The 22,952-nt window shown below is 44.6% G+C and overlaps 1 protein-coding gene across 1 annotated transcript in view; it reads left to right on the top strand.

Moving 5' to 3' along the window:
- LOC127019582 (uncharacterized) overlaps nucleotides 1-22,952 on the top strand; it is a 219,293-nt gene that overhangs the window by 175,437 nt on the left and 20,904 nt on the right. The window contains exons 9-11 of the mRNA XM_050901700.1: nucleotides 1,275-1,507; nucleotides 6,141-6,270; nucleotides 14,878-15,009. Coding sequence (XP_050757657.1) covers nucleotides 1,275-1,507; nucleotides 6,141-6,270; nucleotides 14,878-15,009 — 495 coding nt within the window. The remainder of the gene's footprint in view (nucleotides 1-1,274; nucleotides 1,508-6,140; nucleotides 6,271-14,877; nucleotides 15,010-22,952) is intronic.

The raw sequence follows: 22,952 nt of genomic DNA, 5'->3' as shown, positions 1-22,952 counted from the left end.
TCTTGAGGCTGTGCTGTCAATTCATTTATAGTGACAATAGTAAGAATTACTACTGTTATTTGGAGGAATATCTGACACTTATCTGTCATTAGATAGGGGCTGAAAGCTGGCTAATAAACTCCTGATAGATTATCCATGTTTAGCCATTTGGGGAAACTGAGGGATGAGGACATTAAGATCCTGTTATATGGATCTGCAAAGCATCTTGTTTCTCATCTGCTTCAGGAAGAGAGAGGTGTCAGCACTTGGCTCTTGGTCAGCTGTGGGGATGGGAAAGAAACCGGGCTCCCCTATTCCCAGAAAGGCAGGTTATTTGGGCCCTTATGGGACTGAGAAATAAGAATTGCTGGTCAAGTGTATTTTTAAAAAAAAGAATCTGTCCTTTCTATAGTGTGTAAAGCATTAGCCATAACCTGATGTAGCATCTCAGGCTGTTGACCTACAACACCTGGGCTTATATCTGGCCTGTCTCAACTACAGTCTTAATATGTGATATTGGGCAGTCAGTTTGTGTCTCTCTCTCCCTTCCAGTGTAATCTTTCTTTGACCTGTCGTCTGCCTTGTCCATGTGGCTTAGATGAATCAAGCCTCAGTTAAGGGTGACGAACTGCCATGGCCCCATCTGTGGTCAATGAAGGCAGAAAAAGGAGATTCCAGCAAAATTAGCACAAAAAGACTTGTTAGACCAGTGCAAAGGGTGGGTGGGCACACGTGTGAGTAGGTTTTTTTCTTTGTTTGTTTTTCCAGTCGTTGGTGTTTTCTGGCTCTCTGGTCCTGGGGAAATCCATGCAGTGGTTGGTGCCTTGGGTTCCCTGTTGGTAAAGGGAATTTCAAATATACCCAGCTCCTAAACGCTTGCCAGGTGCTTCATGATCTTTCAGGGAAAGAGCTCGAGAAATAACAAGATTGTCTTCTTGTATTACCAAAGGCCAGAGCTCTGCTTGGTAAAGAAAACCCTACCACACAGTTTCAAACTGAGAACACCCACAACGCTGCGCAGGGGTTCACTTTAACACACCCTGTACCTACAGAGACCTCAGCGATGTGTCAGTATGCAGGTCCCTCACTGCCTCCCTTTTCCCCCAGAGCGACCATGCAGCACCTCCTCCAAGCAGGAAAAGTGCTCTAGGATCAGTCCTTCCTCCTCCTGCTTGGGGCATTCTTTCTTCTTTAGTTGTAATGTGTTCTTGTTGGCAAGTCGGGTGGTTGCTCGCAGCACTTGTCTGACGTGTGCTCCCCTCTGTGTGCATCCCTTTTTCTCCTGCCTCTCACAGCAAGATGGCTTCTGGATCTATTCGGAGTACTGTAACAATCATTTGGATGCATGCATGGAGCTTTCCAAGCTGATGAAAGATAGCAGGTACCAGCATTTCTTCGAAGCATGTCGTCTATTGCAGCAGATGATTGATATTGCCATAGACGGTTTCCTTCTGACACCAGTGCAGAAGATCTGCAAATACCCCCTGCAGCTCGCAGAGCTACTGAAGTACACCGCGCAGGATCACAGGTACGCCGATCTCTTATTACATGGAAGGGTTTTGCTCACTGCTTCTTTACACGGCCTCTGCACACACACAGGGGTTGGGTTTTCTTCTGTCCAGCTCTTCTCTTCATGACATCTTGTATAAATTGAAGCAGGGCAAAGGTTCAGCAGACAGTTAGAAAGCTTCTCAAAGCACTGATTCTCAATGGAGCCAAACTCATCTCTGTTATAATCAGACATGTGAACTAATTACCCTTGGATGTACTTTCTGATGCTACCAGTTACACTAGAAAAATTGCCTAATTAGCATTCAGTGGTCAGAAAGGCTCATTCCTTTACCCTGAAGAGGACCTCAGCACATAGCAAGTAAAGGGCCAGGATCCACAACTCAAACCTGGATATGCTCAGATTTGGGGAGAATTCAGAACCTGCTCTGCTTTTCAGCCTGATTCCATCTCTGATTTTGCCATTGGGTTTAGGTTCAGAGGAGCACCCAGCAGTTTGATTACTTCCCCAAATTTCCAGGATCTCTTTTGCTGCTGCTGAGGGCAATCAACCTGACTCCCTGACCTAATGTAAATCAAGAATAGTACCTATGATATCACTTGTGATGTACTGCTATAAAAATAAGGCGAAAGAAGAATCAGGCCCCCTAAGAGTAGATTTTCTCCTGCCTTGCCAATTTTCTTCCTTTTTCCAAAACCCATTTAAAAGGAAGAGCTTCAGAGAACAAAAAAGACCACAGATGTTTCAGAAACTTCTGCAAGTGTTTGGTTTTCTTGTTTTTCCCCAAACCTAGCTCTAAAAGTGCAGAGAGATGTGATATGAGCAAAGAGATACATTGATTTGCTTTGACCTGATTCACGAGTTTGATTCATACTAGCTGAATGCCCAGTTCAAAATGACCAATTTGGACAGGCATTTGGCTCCAGATCGAATTTCTGGTTTTCCCTTCATAACAAGACCAAATCAAACTTGGAGTGGACTCATGGGAACATTAGGGTATCAGAAACCCACTCTAAAATCCCAAATGTTGTGGCCTTTTTTGCTCACCAGCCATGTGATGTCCCCACAGTTTTTCCAGTGTGAATTCAGATGCGGCTTTACAATGAGAAGACATAAGCAGCCTCAGAGAGAAGAGGTCTGTGTTTAAAGTGACCTTCTCTGACTTATTTGGTAGCAATACCAAAGGGGATGTGGACAGTGTGATTACACAAGGGTTGAATTATTTTGGTAGTACATTCCTTTTTGCTTTGGGATGTTTTAAAATCAGCATGTTATTAAGTAATCAGATATAGTCATATTCTGAGACTCGGACCTTTCGTGTGGTTAAGCAACAATTAGTTGATTCAGACCGAGAGCTCTTTTTTACTGGATTGTGTCAGTGATAGGACACAGCCATGGACTCTTCATTTTTTTTGTTTCTTCATTTTCTGAAAAGGGAAAGCAGGATTATATTTGCTTGCCTTGCATTAGTAAAGAGTAAGCCCCCTGAAGCGGTAACACAGTGCATATATGAAACTCATGCCTGCACAAAGAGCCAGCAAAAGACCTGTGCCTTATCTCAGCCCTGGAGCGTGACGTACTTCCGTTAGTGCGGGCATGCCCTGGAGAGTTTATTGACTCATGGAGGAATGGCATTATAACACAGAAATGGGGTGGGTTATACCACACTTCCCTGTGGTCTAGCTCCTCCGATTCAAGCATTCAAAGAGCCTGGGAGCGACCGATCCTCCAGGCAACGCAGCTTGCATCCCAGACAAGCTTAATGCCATGAATGGGGAAAGTGAGGCACAGAGAGAGTGTCTTATGCACCACCAGATGATTGTGCATTGGGGCTGTGCAGAAAGCTCGGGCTGCCGTGGTTGCCTGCTTGAAATACAAGTATTTTCTGCTTGTGTAATCCTGGCTTTGGGATCGGGGCTGAGATGAGCAAAGCCTGAGATCGGAAAAGCAAATAATCTTTGGGGAATGTCATGTTGTGACAATATCAGCCAGAGAAAAGCCAGATACCTGCAGGCTGGGATACCGTCAGGGTCAGCTATGAACCAGAGAAACTGAGAAGCCAACTGGGGAGCTTCAGCTGGGCCCATTAATCAGGCAGTGAGTTGTCCTCATGCACTTGCAGTTTGACAGTGCTCGCAATTAGATTGCGAGTCTGAAACAGAAGCTAGAAAATTACAGAGTGGACTAATACAATGAAATCAGGCTCATCATTGGCTGAATTAGGAGTCTCTTAGGCACTCTGATTAGAATTTAATATGTAGAAAATACTGTTTAAATTTATGGAGTAAGGCAAAACTCAGAAAGGCCCAGGAGTCCCAATGAAAGGAAATATGTTAGCTTCGTCTAACAGTGGGATTTCTTTTTCTTTTTTAATTCTATAATTATAATTATATATTCTAAATATATATTCTATATATAGAGAATATATATATTCTATAATTATATTCTATAATATTTTATTATCTTTTTATTATTTTTCTTTTTTTTCTTCCTCTTCACTAATATCGTACTTGTAGAGCTATGGATCTTCCCTGCACCAGGTCAGGACAACAGAGCTGAAACCAGAAACCTGACCACTCTCCCCCAAGTTAGCATGTGATATTTGGCAAGAGCCTAGACTTGCGTTCTGATTGAGCACTGGAAAGGGGTCATTGCAGCCCCAATATAATTGACAAACAATTTATTTACCTTATTTTCATAGTTAATGCTATCCTATTATTATTTCACTGGCCAAATGCTTTGCTTCTGTTATTTTTTCTTCTAAGTTTTTGCCAGCTCTGCCACAGACATGGGCTAGGAGCCCAAAAAGTTCAGTCATGACTCTTTCTTCATTACTGCGTGAAAGAAAAATGTGCATGGGGTTTTCTCTTCAAACAGAACATTAGAATTAGTGAATTAGCATTACCAAGATAAAACCCAGCTTGATTGGCACTGGCCCACTCCGCATGGAGGCAGGCATGGGGGTGTTTTCAGAGCCTGGCTCCCTTCAATTGCTTATTGTTTTGAGACTGGTTCATTTGAATTTTTCACAAAGCCACATCTGTTTACCTCTTAAAGATTTACTCCAGCTTAATATGAATTAAATATATGAAGGTCCTAAGTGCCTCTTGCCGGTGTCCTGAGTGTTCCTGCTGCAGAACCGAGCTGGAGTTCAAAGTGTATGAACGCGTTACGTGAGAAAGAGGAGACTCTGCTAACGGATGGACTGATGTTCACGTTCCTTCTTTGCATGAGCATAATTGCTAGGAGATCATTAGTGACTGTCTCTAAACCCTACACCTCTCCCTACCTCTACAGATCCTTTCTGGCCACAGTGACTTAGCTATTTCCGTACAAGAACCCATGGACATTTTGAAGACCAGACTAACGTCTCTCTGGCATAGCTCCATTTCTCCCTTACACAACCAGGTGCTCCCTTCATACAGATGGCCCCCCAAAGGAAGGCACAAGAAATTCTTCGTTGTGTATCATGACGGATATGTCAGACAGCCCATCCTCTATTCACCTTTACTTTGTTGAAGGACCAGTCCTGATGTTCTGGAATTTGTAGGATTTTTTTTAATGTCAGCTAGAATTTTGACATAAGAATTGAATAAAAATTGAAAACGCATCTCAAGATTTCATCCAAGAAAGGATGGCAAAATAGCAAATAATATTCTGTTGTATATCATATTGTGATTGTTTCTTAATATTTATCCTGTTTGGATCACATGGGGAAATGGATCTAATTCACAGCATTCACCCCTATTTTAGCTGTCACCAGTACAAGTCTTAGCAATAATCAATAAAGCCATTCCCCCTGTAGCTGCCCAAGATCGCAGTTTTTCTCATTAGTCAGCAATCAATATCAACCCTTAAGTTAATAATATATTATGGTGGCATTATGGCAGCTGGCCTTGTCTGTCTTTCCGATTGAAATGAACATTAAGGTTCCTTGGAATGGAAAAGAAGGCACAGGGCGGAAATCAATAGCATTGATTTCAGCATCACTTTTTGAAAAGACCGATCATCATCATTGCTGACACTGGCGGGAGGCTATTTTCACACTTTGTTATTACACTCACAGACCCGTCCAGGAAAAAAAAAAAAAATTGTTTGATTTGCTCACCTGAATTCTTCAGTAAGAGTGAATGCCATGGGATAAATGCTCTGTGGCACTCTTGGAGTCACCTTATGGTTTGGAAGGCACTCTGGCCTTGTGTCTAATTGAAAAATATTTTCTAATGTTCATTGTAAAAATGGAAAAATCTAGGCCCAAAGACAGAGGCTATAAAAATGTTGAGACTTTCTTTTAGAGTGCTCTTTAGCTGAGCACCTTAAGACTTTAAAGAGCAATATTCACCACTGTTGTACGTTGGGTTGGTAGAGGCTAGACTGTACTCATTGTGGTGATGCAAACCAGCTGAGGAGCTGGCTGGCTTCTCTGTCTCATACACACGCAATTTCAGTTTCAAGCAAGCTGCTCTTCTGTGATGATCCAGAAAGACATTGCTGATGGAAAAAATACAGTATCGTAGTAATGAGTAGCAAATCCTACCTGCATTTCTTTGTAAAAGGATGGTGAGGTTATGCTGCTGCTAATGATAGACTCCTGTGCATTTCCACTGCACATCAGGCTCCATTTCATGGACCTTTCTTTTGTGTTTGACAGTGACTACAGGTATGTGGCTGCTGCTCTCGCTGTCATGAGGAACGTGACTCTACAGATCAATGAGCGGAAGCGGAGATTGGAGAACATTGACAAGATAGCTCAGTGGCAGGCCTCCGTTCTGGACTGGGAGGTACAGTAAACGCTCAGCCCTGATTTAGGTGCTGTAAACCTGGAAAAAGTAAATTCCATGCAGTTGTTGAATTATCCGAGACCATGCAGTTCATTTCACACCCTAGTCTTGGGATTAAGCTTGGGACAGAGAAGACATATTTACAGACTTTAGAGATGGTACTTAAGATGTAAAACACTAATGGTACTCTGAAGAAAATCTAGGGTCCAGTTCCAATTTCATCAGTAGAAATCTGGCGTAACTTTTGCGATTGCAATGCTGTTGTCCTGGGAGTAAGTGAGATTTGGATCAAACTCTGTGCATTCTGGCTCTGTGCTTTGTCTTTGGGGAAGAAGCGGAGAAAGAGGTAGCAAAAAACCCTAGAATTTGTGACAGGTTAAGAAAATGGAGAAAACTCTTGTGGTGGTTGCTTTATGATTAGAAGCCAAAACATTAAGCTGAAGTTAGAGAAGCTATTTGCACATTTTAAATGAGTACCCACTTAAAGATATTTCTGAACCAACCCTATGTGTAGTGATTGTATAATTAAGGAGCTGAGAAACACAGGCAAGGCAAAGTCAGCAGAGGGATTCCTCACTAGCAGGCCTTCAGTCTCCTACATTTTTGCCATGTGTTTAAAAAAAAAGCCATACTAAAATTATCATCTTTTCTTTTCGTCCCTGATTTTTTTTTAAATCATTGTATGAATGTAATCTGTAAATAGGGTTTTTGAAGCAGACCGAGAACAAATGTTTTTGTAAATCCCTTTCTATGTTGTCATCGATCCATGTGTTTAGCAAGTAGATACTTAGAGTGACAGAGCAGCCTTTCTTCTTCCTCACAGTCATGAAGATCTGGAATAACTCCACATTCGAGTCAATGGGCTCGTACTATGTAAATTAGTATATGGGAAAGATGCATTAATCCTTTAATTATTCTTTTTTCCAGAAAAGATCTAGGAAGGCTGGGGGGAGAGGGAGAGAAATACAGGTGTATCACCTTCTGACTGTGTATCCTCCTTGACTGAATTAGTTTCATTGCTATAATGAAGGTTGGATTCAGCCCTGGATCTCTTGATAAAACATATACATGCAGCAATCATAGCTGGTTCTTAAGTTATGACTGGCTGTGAGAGCAGAGAATGCAGATGATTTGCTTGATTGTTTTATTGTTGTTTACTGCAAAGAAACCTCTCACTGACACGCAGACTCATTTTCAGAATTAGAAAACTGCTCTCAAGGAGGCACAGGACCATCGGATATATCTTCAGCCTTCAGTATATTCCATGTGATGAGCTAATGTGTGTCATTTGTAAGAAATGCTGAGACCCTCATTGTAAATAAATCTAGATTAAGGACGGATCAATTCCAAGTCAGTGAATATTCATGTGTGAGTGGAAAGCCAAGGTGACCTCCACATAGGATCTATGGAATAGCAGTTTCTTCTTCTCTTCCATTAGCTCAGTTGGTAATTCATTTTTATTTAGCTATATCCTTGATAATTCATTCCTGCTTAGCTTTAGCCATATCCTTTATAATTCATTCCTGCCTAGCAGTACCCATTCTTTATCTCCATCCTATCCTCAGGAACTTGCCAAATCATTCTTCCAGGCTTTTTTCAACTATTCCAAATTTTAAGCACAATATTGCAGCAACATCCTTCAGCTTCTCATAATATAGCAAAACCTGCTGTTGCTACCGCTCAGAGATCCGATGGGAGTACAGCTACTGCCCCCATTCAAAGGAAAACACCCTTCTTGCCATTTTTATTCTGTATTTTGGATCAAGAAGAGTCATAGAGTTGTGATGAGAACACTAGAGGATGAGAGCTAGATCCAGCAGAGGACTTCACTGCTTGATTCTTTCCTCTAAAGTAACTTCTGAATCATCAGATCCATCCCCACTTCACAGATGTCCATGTAATGGCCAGAAGGATGCACAAAAACCTATAGTATAATGCAGGAAGAGAGCAGGAGAAATCAAAAGCAGTGCCAGATGCTTACATCTGTCCCAGATCTGTGCAGATACTCTCTTTAGGCATTGCAAACCCAAGCCGCTAACCTCCAAAACCCCCACTCAGCTGGTGTCTATCTGTAGGACGTCTCCCAGGACACAGGCCATCAGGGGTTGATTCTTACCCAGCCTGTAGGGGTTCAGGCCCTCGTCTTCTACGCACAGGCAGTTATGGAGTGGAAGAGGGATTTCCTGGTATGTCTCCCTAGTCTCTTCCCGTCTGTGGGGAACATGCATTTATTATCTGGGTCAGAGAGTAGAAGACCATGACTCCCAGTTTGTCTTTGCTGGAGGACACTCAGCTGAGAGGAGTGACCTGCTGTCAACTTTGTGCTTCTACAACTGCTTAGCCAGTTTATATTAAGTGCTCACTGAAACAGAGAGAGGAACCCACAGCATTACTCTCCCACCTTTCTGTGGCCCTATTCCTGCTCTAATTAGAGTCTGTACCCAAAAGCGCTCCCTTTCTGTCCCTTTGTGTGTCACAGTGGCTTCCTGATCTCTCCAGCCGGCACAGCAGTGCAAACGAGCAATAGCAGCATGGACTCAGGGTGTACGGCACAGTCTTCCTTGAGACGATCTGAAAAAACCACTAAGTACAAGAAGGCAGGAACTAGGAGAAAAAATTATCAGTTCAGATTTTTTTTCACCAGAAATCCAGCCAGGGCACAAGATAGAGATAATCCCTAATTCCCACTGTATGTTCCACTTCATGAATTATTTCAGCAGCAACCAAGGGTAAATGTTTAAGCACGTTGAAATCTTTCATTTGGAGAAATGTCTGTTTTTCCTCAACATCTCTAGACTAACGATGTTGACTCTCTGATTTGAAATTGCATTTTCATTTCTAAATTTACCCATGTTTTGCGATGACATGTTGGAAAAAAGATTTTTAAAGAAGAAGAAAATATCCAAACCAAACAAAAAATATTTAGTGAGTGAATGTTTGAAATGTTCTTGTATACAAAGTGTGTGTACACATTTTCCTGCAGGGAGAGGATGTTATTGGGAATGTATACATATTGCTGATCCTAAAACAAATAGAAAAAGTAGGGGGCATGTCCTAGCTATTTTAAGCAGAAGGGATTTTACTGAATCCCATGGAGTTGTGCCTGTCTGTTTCAGGAATCATTTTTATCCCTCAAGATTTTCTGCATGGCCCCATGAAGGTGAATTTCAGGGTCAGCGTTTGAAAAATGCAAATATCCTTGAGTTAACCAAGGCCAGACTTTTTTTTTCCGAGAGGTCACATAAACAGGGTCAGATGATTTAAATTGCGAATGGACCAAGAAAGGGTGGCCTGACTCTAGTGGCAGCTGATAAGCCTGCTGTGGCAGCCAGGGCGTGAAGTCTTAAGGAATTATTGGCAGCTTTGGCAGCTTTATACAAGTAATGACTGAGCAGAATTTTAAGGGAAGATTCTGATCTCACTGACTGCTGTAAATTAGAAATAATCCCAATCATTTTGAAATGTGTTCCTGTATAATTTGTAAGAATGTGGTCTTGACCGAAAAGCCTGGATTGGACTGTTGCCATGTATGACTCACTTCTTTATTTTGTAACCTGAATTTCCAATATATAAACAGACCTAGAGAGGTGCTGCCCCTGCCTACACCGAATTCTCTAGTGCCTTTTGTCCTTTCAGTTGTTAATGGCACAGAATGTAGGGCTTCCACCACCTCCTACGGAGACCTTTCAATGTCTGAGAGCTCTCATTGTTATGAAGTGTTTCCTGATGTTCAGCCTCTATTCCCCTTTGCTCAGCATCATCCCCTTACTTGTAGTTAAATAACCTCAGATCAAAACAGTGACATTTAAAGGCACACAGGCAAAACCAGCACACAAAGTTAGCTGGAGCAGGTTCAGAACAGCCTGCGAAGTCATCTCTGGATCAGACTTCAAACAGGCCAGACAGGGCCCATCCTGGGCAGCCCTTACATGCTCAGTCCCTTCTTGTGCTCTTGCCCTCTGAGAGAGAGTTACAGATCTCAGAGGTTAGTGTGGAATATCTAGATATATATACGCACACAACAGTACTATAAAGAGATTATTTCCACAAAGCCCATCATCATTTCTAAGTCCTTGCAAACCCCAGTTTGGGCAGTGCTGTATTTACAGGCACACAAATGAGGCAGTGGGAGTGAAGGAGTGGTACGTCCCTGCCTTTCTCTCTGTCTGCTCCTGTGCACTCTTTGCTGGACAGCCATCGGAGGGGCATGTTCAGCGCTCTCCTGCCCTCCTTATGGCTCCTGCAAGTCCATGGAGGCATGCTGGCGAGCGTGCTGCAGTGCCCAGCTCGCTGCGGCGCTGCTCCTGGGCAGGATTTGCAAGCTCGCCATTTGCTTGGGCATGACTGCGGTGCCCACCGCAGCCTCGAATGCAACTGCACCCTTGCTGAGTGCCTGTTAGAGATGTGGAGATGGAAAACAGATCTGCGCTTGGGCACACCTCAGAATTGCTCTATTTTATGCCTTTTCATACAGCTCTTGAACCACGTCAAAACAAAATGAAGCAGCGATCCCTGAAGCATTTCAGGCTCCCTCTCTGGCCTTCGTGGCAGCTGCCAGCAACGCTTTCCTCCCTTTCAGCCCAGGTTTTTTTCAGAGGAGGGAGGTGATCTGGCACCCATTCTCTGGGCGGGGATCTGTGGAGGTCCCCGAGCCAGTGGCGGGATGTTTGGCACAGGAGAGCGCCTTGCTCATCAGCCTGGATTAGTTTTAACTTGCTATTTAAACAGACTACTTTGGTTTATGTAGATATCTGGATATTTCTACCAAAGATTCCCATGGGTTGCCACTTTGGCAGGTTTGAAGAGTATTAAATTTACATGAAGGGAAAAATATATATAATTGAGAAATATAATGAACACTGTCCTTTTAAATTTCTTCCCATTCTTGTTATTTATGGGTCCTTTAAATCAAGACTTGGTGCCCTTAATTATGTAATATGTAATAGTTGGCCTCAGCCTAATATTACGTTATTGAATCCAAGAATGACATGAAAAAAAAAGATGCATGCAACCAACGTACTGTTTTCAAAGTGAGGACAGCCTGATGAGAAATCCTCCTGGGAAAAAAATCGCATCAGGGACTGAAACAGATCCTTCTTTTTTTTCTTCTTCTTTCTTTCCCCCCCCCCAGCAACAGAAGGTATCAAAAAATGAGCCTGATGAAAAGGACAACATTTCTCTCGCTTTCCTTTTTCTGATCTTTCTGTAGCCCAGAGTGCTAATCAGCCTGTCAATCTCTAATTAAAGAACAGCAGTGTCAGGCAGAAGAGCGCCCTGCTCGCTGAATGTTAACTAGTAAAGGGGATTTTGTGCCCAGCAGTGACAGCAAAGAGCCATGTCAGGAGGTGGGCTCGGGCGCTGGGGAGCGGGTCTGATGGGCTGTTGAGCATTTCTGAGCCTGGGACAGTGTCTGCTCAGGGATTGCTCATGAGAAGAAGGAGCAGGGCAGAATGGGAGGTGTAATGTGCTGCAGCTCGCAGTGCCATGCCCTTCCTTGTTATGTTGGTGCTCCCAACAGGATTTCTTTCGTGACACTAGTAAAAACCCTTTGGTTCCTCCCAGTTCCTCATTACAGAAAGTGGTGGTCACCTATAGCATAATTGGGGAGCTGGTGATCGACATCTTTCCGTAGCAGCACCAACAGAGCTGACCCTCTGCTGCAACAGTCGGGATTAGCCCTAGGACTTTCTATGTCATTCTAGCGCTGGCAAGCTCGAAGGAGCATGAAGCACACGTCCAACCTACATGTGAGTGACCTTCTGCTCCCATTACTGCACACTAAGTAGTTGGACTCTGCCTGTGACTGCATGAAGAAAAGAGGAGTCAGCTTTCTTTTTACTGCCCTTTGTATGTAGCAGGATGCACAGTGAAAACCCTGGATGTCGGCTGGGGAGGGCTGAGTTTTTATTATAGGCTTATAGGATAACTCAGGTTGGAAGAGACCTCAGGAGGTCATCTAGTCTTCTCTTGGCCATTTTGCTGCTGTGTTCTGCTGAAGTCAGTAGGACATCTGCCAGTTTAGAGTAACTAAAAGTTCAGCCTCTTCCTTTTTTAGCAGTATTTCTCTTAACTTACAGAAGGACATAGATGATCCAGCCTCTCTAGGACTTGCTTGGAAAAAAATGGAAAAGGAAAATAAATTTTTTTCCTAGTTTTGTATAGGATTGGTGGGATCCAGGCCTAGGACTGGCTTTAGAGAAGGACTGGGAGAGGCGTTGTGGAAAGCCTGCCTCAAGTCAGGACCAAGTATCGAGGCATGCTGGGGTAGTCATGTTAGCAGTGGAGCAGAAAAGCAAACACTTCCCTCCTTGCCCGCCACCCTGCAGCTGACCCCGTCAGCCCCCCAGTAGGGACGCTGCACTAGCAGAAGACAGTTCATGCTGTTTAAAGAGGTGGTATAACTGTGTTGGAAAAAAAATGCCTTTCAAGGTTCATTGCATCTGCTCTAGGAGGCTCTAGCGGCACAACCACGCTGGTGTATTGCTATAGCAGCCGAGGGCTTGAGGAACAGGCAGGGCCATGGAGAGGCTGCTCTTGGGGGCTGAAGGCTGGCCAGCCGTGTGCTAGCCTGAAACTATTTGCAATATTTATTTTCAAATTTGCTAACCCAGCATTGGAAATCATCTATTTCTAGCCTATAGACTGTATATATAAAATGTTTTCCCAACATAAAAAATGCAACACAAATTCTATCATTTCAGATCTGAATTTTTTTGTTTTATATTGCTTGCAGGGACTACAGAGTTTGGATTCAGCTAATCAAGTAGAAGTGTTTACAGAGTCCTCTGTGTGTCCTCAGGCTTGAGATGCTACCACAGGAGTAAAAGACAAAACTGGCTTTCTATTTTTAGCAGCCAGCCTCTTCTAGACTCGCCCCCTCTCATAAAAGCTCCCATCCATAGGCTTGTATGCATCTTCTTCATTGTAAGCTCATGTTTAGCCAGGAAAGCCCACCATTTCTGGAGCTGGTGTGTTTTCTTCAGAGGCTTCTTGTTCAAGGGCTTGCGTATACCTGAGCTGTCGCAGCAGCGCGTGAGTCCCTGGTTTCTGGCCAGGAGGTACCACGGCTGAAATCGGACCCTCACACCACAGTCTTGAGACATTGCATGATGAATGGCCCATCCCTTCTGGGAACCACCCTCTGTGTTCCCAGGAAGTTATCCCTAATTAGGCCTGCAGATACCACGGCCACAAAAGTGAGATAGAGAGGTGGATAAATATCTCGCTAAGGCGATTTGAAAGTCTGTGCTGCAGCATGATGATGCAGTGACTTAATGAAGTTGCTGTTGTCACAGGGCCCAGGGACTCAGGCAGTCGCTTCCAATCAATGCTGAGAGGTTAATTACACATTTACCTGAACAGCAGTCTGAAATCCTCACCAAGAAATTAGGAGTGGGGATGACTCTTGGTTGCTTTAGCACCTACAAGTGTAAGCAGTACCAGAAAAGCGTGTCTATCTAGATGCTCTCCATAGCTGGCTGAACCTTTACAAGCTGTTTGCTGAGATTTTGGGAAGGTCTTGTCCCAGAAATTGGTTCTAGTTTGGCATCAGAGCCAGAACTGCACTAGTTTCAGAGCCAAAAAGAAAAAAAAAAAAAGCTTTTCTCTCACTTGCTCCTGAACCCTGCTCCTTACCTTTTAGCTGAAGTCATCCTGATTCCTTCTGTGGTGTTTCAGAGTGAGAGATACATGGAGATGCCCACAGGGCAGGTGGTGGTGAATTCGCCCATTTTTAATAAATAGATTTTAATTAACTTTTGAAAAAGTCCAGCTCATCCCAATTAGTGGAGGGTGACTGCATTTGTTCTCTCGGAGAGTGGGAGAGAGTGTGCTGTGTTTTCAATACCATCTGCTCATGAATCCTTAAAAAAATCGGAGAGGAAAACAAGCGTTAGCTGGAGGCAGAGAAAGGGTGAGGGCATTCTGGCAGCCGGCTGGGGAGGCCTTGCCAGCCGGGGGGGCTGGAGGCTGCCAGAGGAGCTGGGGTGGTCCTGACAGTTTTTTGGAGATGGGGAGTTCTAATGAGCTACAGGAGAAGGGACTGTAATTGCCCGAATGAGTGGGAAGAGAGGCAACAATCTGGAGGGGTGAGTTTTGGCAGCCTCAGGGGTGGGGGAATTGATATCCCGGTGTAGATGACTCTGGTAGCTGGCCTGAGATTTCAGGAGGGGATGTGCTTTGGGACGCTATTTTAAAGGGAGGGGGTGCCAGGGAATTTGTTACCCTGACTACAGAGTGGCTCTGTTATGGGCAGGAGGAAGGGGCTTCGCTCTCAGGATGCCACCAGCACCTGCAGCGAGATCCAGGGTCTGGGGGTACCTGGAGAGGGGGGAACGGGGACAGTGTCTGGAGCAGCTCTTTCCTCATTGCTATGTGAACTGTAATGACTGTGCTTCAAGTGTCCACACTTACTTTATTTATTTCCCTTCCTTCAGAATTATCCCCCATCTCCAGTTTCTGGTCTGAAGTCAGATGGGGTGGCTTTGAGAGCTGCAGAAGGGCCAAAATCTTATTTAATTATTGCTTCTCCCCGTCCTGCAAAGAGAAATGTATCCACTGCCCTGGCTGGGAGCGGCAGTTCACTCTGCCTCGTTCTGTGCCCTCTAGGGAGACGATATCTTGGACCGCAGCTCAGAGCTGATCTACACGGGAGAGATGTCCTGGATTTACCAGCCTTATGGACGGAACCAGCAGCGTGTTTTCTTTCTCTTTGATCACCAGATGGTTCTCTGCAAGAAGGTAAGGACATCCAGGGAGAAAGCAGCACGGCTAAGGACATGCTGCGGACAGGCTTTCCAGTCCAAAGTGGTTTTTAGGGCAAGGTGGCTGTTTGCTACACGTGCAGAAGAGGACCTGGATAGCACTGAGGAAGGGCAATCCACATGCTAGAAATACTGAATTACAGGATGGTGAGTATACCGTGATAGAGGGATTTTTATGCTCATAGCGAATCCAGCCTCCACTTGTTCATTTCATGCCTTTTTCTCGTGTGCCCCTTGTTTGGCTCATTGCCTCACTTCTACTTTTGGGTTTTGGCTGCAGCATATGATCTGGGATTAGGTAGCCTTAGAATTTCTATATGAAGTGTGAAGCCTGGCACTTGGGCAGACAACTCAATTACTGCATTAAAATGATGGTCGCTGCCTCTCAAAGAAATATCGGGCAGCAGCCTGGTCTGTAGCAGGGTATATGTGCTGTCACTTGGTGAAATGCATTTTAAGCCTCATCCTCACGTAGCTGCTGTGCTGGATTTTATAGGGCATATCTCTGCCATGAAACCCATCGTGAAGGTAGAGAAAGGCAGTGAAGAATACTGATGTTAATGTGTTGTAGTATTAATAGCAGCAGGTGAACTGTGTTTCGGAGCAACTGTGTTAAGCAGCAGCATCATAGCTGTATTGCTGTAGTCCCGCTAAGGTGATCCCAGCTCATTACCATCACAACTGTTCGAAGTGAAGTGACAGAGCTCATAAGTCCTGGGTGCCTCTGTCTTCTGACAGACTGGGATTCATTGACATTTTCACTGCAGCTATACAGATAACTGTGCAGAGGGAGTCCCCTGGACCGGCTTCAAGTGGGAGCGAGGGCGAGCTGCAGACGTCTCTGGCCAAACACACCAGGGCTGTGTTCCTGTCACATCTCATATGCTAAGGAAAGGTTGAGCGAGACCCGCGCCGCGTGGCAGCCCTCCGAGGAGCGCCCTGCTGCCGCAGGAAGCGGCGTGGGTGGGGGCGTGGGTGGCTCCTGACTCACCACGGCATCACTGCCCGCTGCCGCGGTACACGGAGCTGCGGCCTGTGCAGTTCAGTGGGTGGCACTTTCTTCTCCTGAGTCATGGTTGACTGAAATTTTGCCTTCTGGAATGCATGTGCTTATTTTTCCCCTCCTCGTTGCTGTGCCTTTTACTTCTTTCCCTGCTCTGTTAAAAAAAATAACCACAGAGCAACAATAACAAAGTCAGATGTTCAGAGAACTGTCAAAATGCGTCTGGAAGTACACAGATGGGTTTAATTTTTAATCTTGACCTCCTACACTTTGATTGTGGCCCTGATTTTCCGATTCATAAGGCAGCATCCAGTTTGGCTTGCACTGGGTCTGATCCAGAGAGGTATCGAGCGTTCCCTTAACTCCGGGGAAAATCAGAGCTGGGATTTCCATGGTCATCAGTATGAGCGGAGAGCGTTCAGCAATTCGCAGCAGGCTGCTGGGGGCTCAAAAGGTTGTATCAGTATGCAAACAGTGTCAGGGTGACACTGTCCTCTTCCCTTATGTATTCAAAAGGCACTTTGTGGGGTGTGTGTGGCAATGCTGCACAAGAGATGCCTTCACGGGAAAACGCCCTGCAGATTTTAGCTGTCTCGGAAACAGCACAGTGGTCTGGGTCTTCCTGGCAGAGAGACTGGCTCCATGTCAGGATCTGGCAGGCTCTTCTGCCACTAGCCGAGGTCTTGTGGGACAGTGTGCCCACTGAGCTTTAGGGTGACAGGGCAGAGGGTGGTAACTCATCTGGTGAGCCCAATATCATGGGCACAGGCTTCATACCTCGTTGTAGGTTCTCCTTCTGCATCTTTTTCCAGCATCAAACCGCAGTTGTTATTTTTCAGAGTGCTGGGGTAGGAGGGGAGATGGGGTTACAGCTGGACTGTCCCATCTTGATAATGTTTTCCTTGAACATTATTAAGAAAGAGTGTCTGAGTACGCAATTCAGAGGAGTGTTAGCTCACATTTTGGGATCACACATCCTATATAAAATAAATGTGAATGATCTATATCCTGTGTTGTCTTGACCCTTGTGTCAGGCTTTGCTGTTACAGATCCTAATAGGCAACCATCTAGCAGGATAACCTCTGCTTTAGAGCCAGAGCGCTATATCCTGGGGCTTTCTTAGTGAAGCGCCATTTATATCATGGTGCGGGAAGCTGGGGCCAGTCTTCCTTACCCCATGCTTTAAAACGATTCTCTGAGGGATACGAAATATGACCCACACATCCCCAAGAGCAGGGAGAAGACAGCAAGTCTGCAGGGGTGCTGGTGCTCCAGCTCTGCCTGGCCAGGGGTGGGCAGAGCACCATGTCCTGGGGTCATCTGCAGCACAGCCTGGGGCCAGTCATGGGAGTTAAAGTGCTTGAGAGTGGCATGAGCTTGCAATATGCTTTCATGTCCCACTTCAACAAACCCTCAGGGAACGGGAGTTGTCCAAGTCCAGAAGGGAAAGTTTGAGATTTCCAGAAGGTCTCAGAATTCAGACTGGTCCAGGGCTGCCAGCTCCTCTGCCTCGTGTACAGGGAGAATTAAGTCCTTCAGAGGTTTCCAAAGCAACAGATTGAACAGCACCCCTCTTATTCCAGACACAGGCAATGAGAAAATTCATGGACAATCTGACCTATGTTTTGCGTGAGCTTTGTTTAGTCAATGAGCCTGATCAAAATTTTCAGCTTTGGTACCACTTACGATGGCACATCTCAGGGAATCTTCCTCCTCAGAAAATCTTCTGCATATGCGGGTTTTCTTCAGATATAATAAATCAGTAGGTATGATACATCCTTAATCATGACACAGTCTATTTGAGAATACATTTATTTTTGAATTATAATGGTTGAATTTTACCTCTTTATTGGTCAAAAGAGATTTTTAATAGAAAAAAGGAACTAAAACCCACTTGTTATTTAAATATATCACCGATACTTTAGTTTGATGAAAGCTTGCTAGATATCCTGAGAGGCTCTAGAAGACAAGCATATATTTCAAACAAGACCTCCCACTCCTCCAGATCTTCATTGCAGTGATCTGCATGTCATCCTCACCTTCATTACCTGTTGTCTCCCTGGTAGATGTTTGCAGCTGCAACAGCTCTGTGCTCTTGAATCCCCTCGTAATGCATATGGATTCTGTGGCTTGACAGATACTGATACGTGAGTTTCTGATGGAACAGACACAGTTCGATATCATAAGCTCTGTGACAATTTTGGATGTTAGTATTCTCTGTCATTCCCTTTGAACTCCATTGTCTGCAAAACTTGTTACACAGTGGGCTCACATTGCAAAGACTGTCAGATTCCTGCTCACTAGTTCGTGCAGTGGAAGATGAAATAATTTCTATGTGGCAAAACTGGCTGGAATCAGCTTCACTCCTGTAGGCTAAGGTGAGGTGTTAGTGGCATTCGCTGGTACCAGTAGATGCATGTTAGGTCCAGGAGGATGGTATATGAATCCATAGAACATCTGGAAAAGAGCTAGTGAAAGCCAATTTTTCTTTTGCTGCAAAAATTTCAGCAGCATTCTGCTTCCAGCCAACCGATGTGCTGGCTATATCAGTCCCAAGAGAGCACACTGCTACATACATGCCCGCGACTCGTGTTCGTGTCTGTATTGCAAGCTGCTGATCCTTTGGGCTGGCTGTATTGCTGCTGAACCCAGGCAGAATAGTAAAAAATTCTATCTATAGCCAAGGCAACAACTCATTTTGTGCCCATTATTTAAGGTGAGCGCTGTGTGCAAAGTAACGTGTCCCCCCACTCCCACGTAAGTTTGGATTTCTTCGTAGCAGTTTTGCTGTCAGCTAGTAAACAATGAAGACTGCTCCAGTTCAACTACTCTGTGTCCTTTGTGTGGCTCTAAAGACAAGGCACAGACCACATTCTCAAAAACCATCTTTGTTTCTACCATTCATCTGTTGGATCAGGTTTGGTCCATCAGCTTTACAGCTAGATGGCCTAGGAAGGTTTCAGCAGGACTCCTATCGTATGCTACCAAGAATTACCATGTTTCTTTTTCCTACTGATCCGTCCAGTGTTGCCTGTAGGTAAGGAATAAGGTCTATTGGCTATGGAGGTATTTCTAGTATCCAGCTATCTGCTTTCAGCAGCAGTTAATGTATTTCCAAATAAACCCATCTGCTTTGAATATGGCCTACTTTCCAGCAGCTTTGCCATCCCTTTCTGTTGATGTCTGAAAATGTTTCAAGGTTACGGGGCCTTTTTTTGCTGGACATCTGGCCAAGACATTTCTGTGAGGGAGGATAACTCTCAGGATGATTCTTCTTGAGATTATCACCTAGTTGTTCCCCTGCTTGATACGCCTGCAGATCATCATCAGTAATGCCAGACCAGCCATCTGACAGAGAGGAGCTCACTGATCAACATTCACTGTATTTATTAGTTGCTCCCAAACATTTCAAGCAAGGTTTCAGCATCTGCGTGGCCTTTTGAAATCGTGGGTGTCCACAGATCTCTGCAGGTTGGAATCACCCCCTTGTATGCTATTGCTCACTCGTCTCATAAAGGTGATTAGCTGCTCAGCAGATGGGTGGGATGGACTGAGAGCTGCCAGCGGGAGCAGCTCCTTGAACATGAGCATCCTTGATGTCTTCCCACTGACTGCATCTCCTAGGATTTTTCCAAGGGCTTTTGCAATGTGAGCTGAGCCAAGGGTCTGTCTTTGCAAATGGGCATGTGGGCAGCTGGGTGATTACCTGGTGATGGTTTGTTTGCATGCAAAGAACCAGATATTAGTATAGTCATTAATATGACTATATTAAGATGACTGTAATGAACTAGTCATTAATATAGTTCAGCTGTCAGGAAAGGAGTGATGGCAGTGGTCGGATCCAGCAGCAAAGCTCAGACCCTTCCCTGGTTGCCAGCGTAAGTTCCACTGCCTCAGACTGAGAACTCCCGAATGCATTTCCATGACCACCACATCTTGGAGAACTGACGGGACTTCAGACAGAGACCTAGTTTGTGAAAATGAGTAATTATAAAGGGCTGCATTCAAATGTGCTTGACAGATGTTATCTCCGCTAGTACGGGTATATTTAAGTCTTTCTTCCAAGCAGGAAACTTGCACTATGATTTACAAGGGCTGCATGAATAAGAGCAGTAGCAGCAGGTGGAGAAGCTGACACTATGGCAGCCAGCTTTCATTTCTGGCAAACATCTTGCAAAGCAACATGTGTGGGAAGATTTTCACAAATAAAATGGGTTTCTGAGCTTTACAATTAAATCTCTTTGGCTTAGATTTTGCCATCAGAGACAGCACTGGTCACTTCCTAGTATCACCACTGAATTATTTTCTGGTGCGAGGAAGTGAGAAGTTTAATCAGGTGAAATGGCCATGTCAACCATTTCAGTGTTCAATAAACTGAATACTGAAATACCAGTGGATGTAGGTAGGTACTGCAGAACATTTCCAGAACCTCTGTCAAAAGGGGAGCACTGAGTTAGTTTGGATGTCTGCAGTGCCTGATAAAGAGCCACTGGGAGAGCTCAAGATTTAGATTTTCTTTGCAAAGCCGGGTAAGTTTCAGCTATTGGATTAATGTCAAACTCTCCTAATGAATTTTCTGCCTGTGTTTCCTGAACCAGAGGTTGGGACATTGCAGTGTGCATGAGGACAAAGTGGTGCTTTCTTCAGAAGAGACTGTCGGTTGGTTATCCTAATGCAAAAATGCCTTTTGGAAAGTAAGAAGGGAATAAACTGTGTAGGAAGCAAGCACTGGCCTCAGTTTGACTTACCATATGTCTATAATTGGGAAAGAAGAATACATATTCCAGTATGCTAACTGTAATTACCAAGAAATGAAGTCAATCCTTGATGATGGCAGCATTAAAAGATGTTGCCTTAAAGGCACAGGGTCTACTTTTCTTATCACCTGAAGTTGAGAGAGTTCGACACAGAGATGCTTTAAATTTGCAAATCATAGTATTTAACATCCAGGACTGTGACACACAGCATTAATTATGGTCATAGCTTGTTATGTTGGGGGATGCTCGAGGTGCTTCTCACGTAATAGATGAGGATCTTCTTTTTTCATGTTCTAGGTAATAGTTTGGATTTCCCCAACGGGCTCGAGAGCGCTGTGGCATTAGGCTGGAAATGACAGTATGAAGTATGAAGGGTTAACAGAGTTTCTGCAGCAAATTACGCTTTTCTTTCACCTACAGTGGAACAGTCCTTGATGGGGCTCCGTGTTTAGTGTTTTCTGACAGCGCAGAAAGATCAGTGACTGCATGAAACACATTTAGTTTTCATTTGCACTTTTTATGTGTCTCTTGTAATCAAGAGGCAATGCAAACACCAGCTTGTGGGTTATTGCTATTGCTGTCTTCCCTTGAGCTCTCAGAGCAAAAGCAGGTTAGATGAGAAGCAAAATGAGACCAGTTTAATAGCAATAGCCAGACAGTCAGCCAGAAATAGCTGTGCTATAGGAGACAGAGTAAATAAAATAATCCTGTCGAACTCCATTGCAGTTCAGGTTTCCAAATGGGAAGATAAAGGAGACATTTCTGAGCCCTTTTAGTGTAAGAAGGCCTAGTTCCCATATCGCTTCTGTTAAAAACATTGAGGTAATCTTTGCACCAAAACAACGGCCCTGCTTTTATTACAGGCTAAATAGGTCTCACAGGGCTAGCCAAAAATCTTGTTTGGAAACACAGAGCAGCACTGGGACAATTCTTATTACTTCAAGTGGGTTTTTGACCCACAAGGAACACTGTTTGACTTTTGCAGCACCTCCCACCCCTTCTCTTTTCCTCCCAGTAACACAGATCTCCATGAAATGCCATGTTTTGGGTCAGGCCTGGGTCCAGCCTGCAGCAGGGTGGGAAAATGGGTCAGGCTGTGTTTCACTGTTTTCAAAGAGCAGCTTGGTAGAGACTCAGTGGTGTGCCGCTATTTGAGCTAGTGAGATAGCATAAGATGGGCATGAAGATGACCAAAGGAAACACACTGGCCTGGTCACAGCTCCAAAGCAAAGTATAAAATGAAGTTTTTAGAGAACAGTGTTTCCACAGCCCCACTGATGTAGCCCCACGTTCATGCCCAGCTGATCAGTCGGTGCTGTCTGCAGACAAGGTTTTTGTGGGTCCAGACCATATAGCACGGCAAGGAAGTTTGATCCTCCTGTCAGTCTCCTTGGCTACCAGATAGCTGAACATGAAGGATGAATTCCAGCAATTGACAGGATATATATTAAAAACAGTTATGAAAAAGTACTTTAGCTTTCAGATATGGCATATTCACGAAAAGAAAATATTCCTTTTAATAGTCAAAATAGCCCTGAATGCATTTGCTCAGTGACCCTTTTGCAGGGATATGCACGTGCTAATTACGTGCCCTGAGCGCAGTTTTGCAGGAGGACTGGTGCTAGTGGGCTGTACTGACCTCAGCCAGGAACCTGCCGGCGTTCTGCTGGCTCGGGGAGGCAGGTGCTGCCTTTTCACTGCTCGGTGTGCAATAGCAGAGAGGGAAGAGCGGACTCCAGAGACATCACTAGGATGCCAGAGGTGTATGGAGAAAAACATCAGGGTCAGCCAGAGGAGCCAGCTGGAGGAGGGCGGGAGAAGGCTTTAGGTTGTTAGTTGCTAATTCAATGGTAAAATCCAGAAAGGGCTGAATTTAGAGTCCTTCACAGTCTGTGTTTTCTTTCTGGGTAGGGAACAGGTTTAGCCTACTCGTATAGCCATACAGATACGCAAGATGCTATACAATATACTCGGTGCCTAATTTATCGCTCCTTTAATAGCAGTGGGTGTAAATTTGGCCCACGAGCGAAACTTCAAGAGCTGAAAATCTAACCCTCCTCCTGCTGTGGCCTTTCAGCAGCACAATTTTAAGCCCCTGGGAGCAAACTGGAGAGACCAGAAAAGCCGAGTGATGTGTCTGCAGAAGGGTTTCCCGTCTCT

This window comes from Gymnogyps californianus, chromosome 9, assembly GCF_018139145.2.
Source record: "Gymnogyps californianus isolate 813 chromosome 9, ASM1813914v2, whole genome shotgun sequence".
Taxonomy (NCBI): domain Eukaryota; kingdom Metazoa; phylum Chordata; class Aves; order Accipitriformes; family Cathartidae; genus Gymnogyps; species Gymnogyps californianus.
Note: the sequence above shows the minus strand (reverse complement) of the source record. Positions and strands in the feature narration are given on the sequence as shown.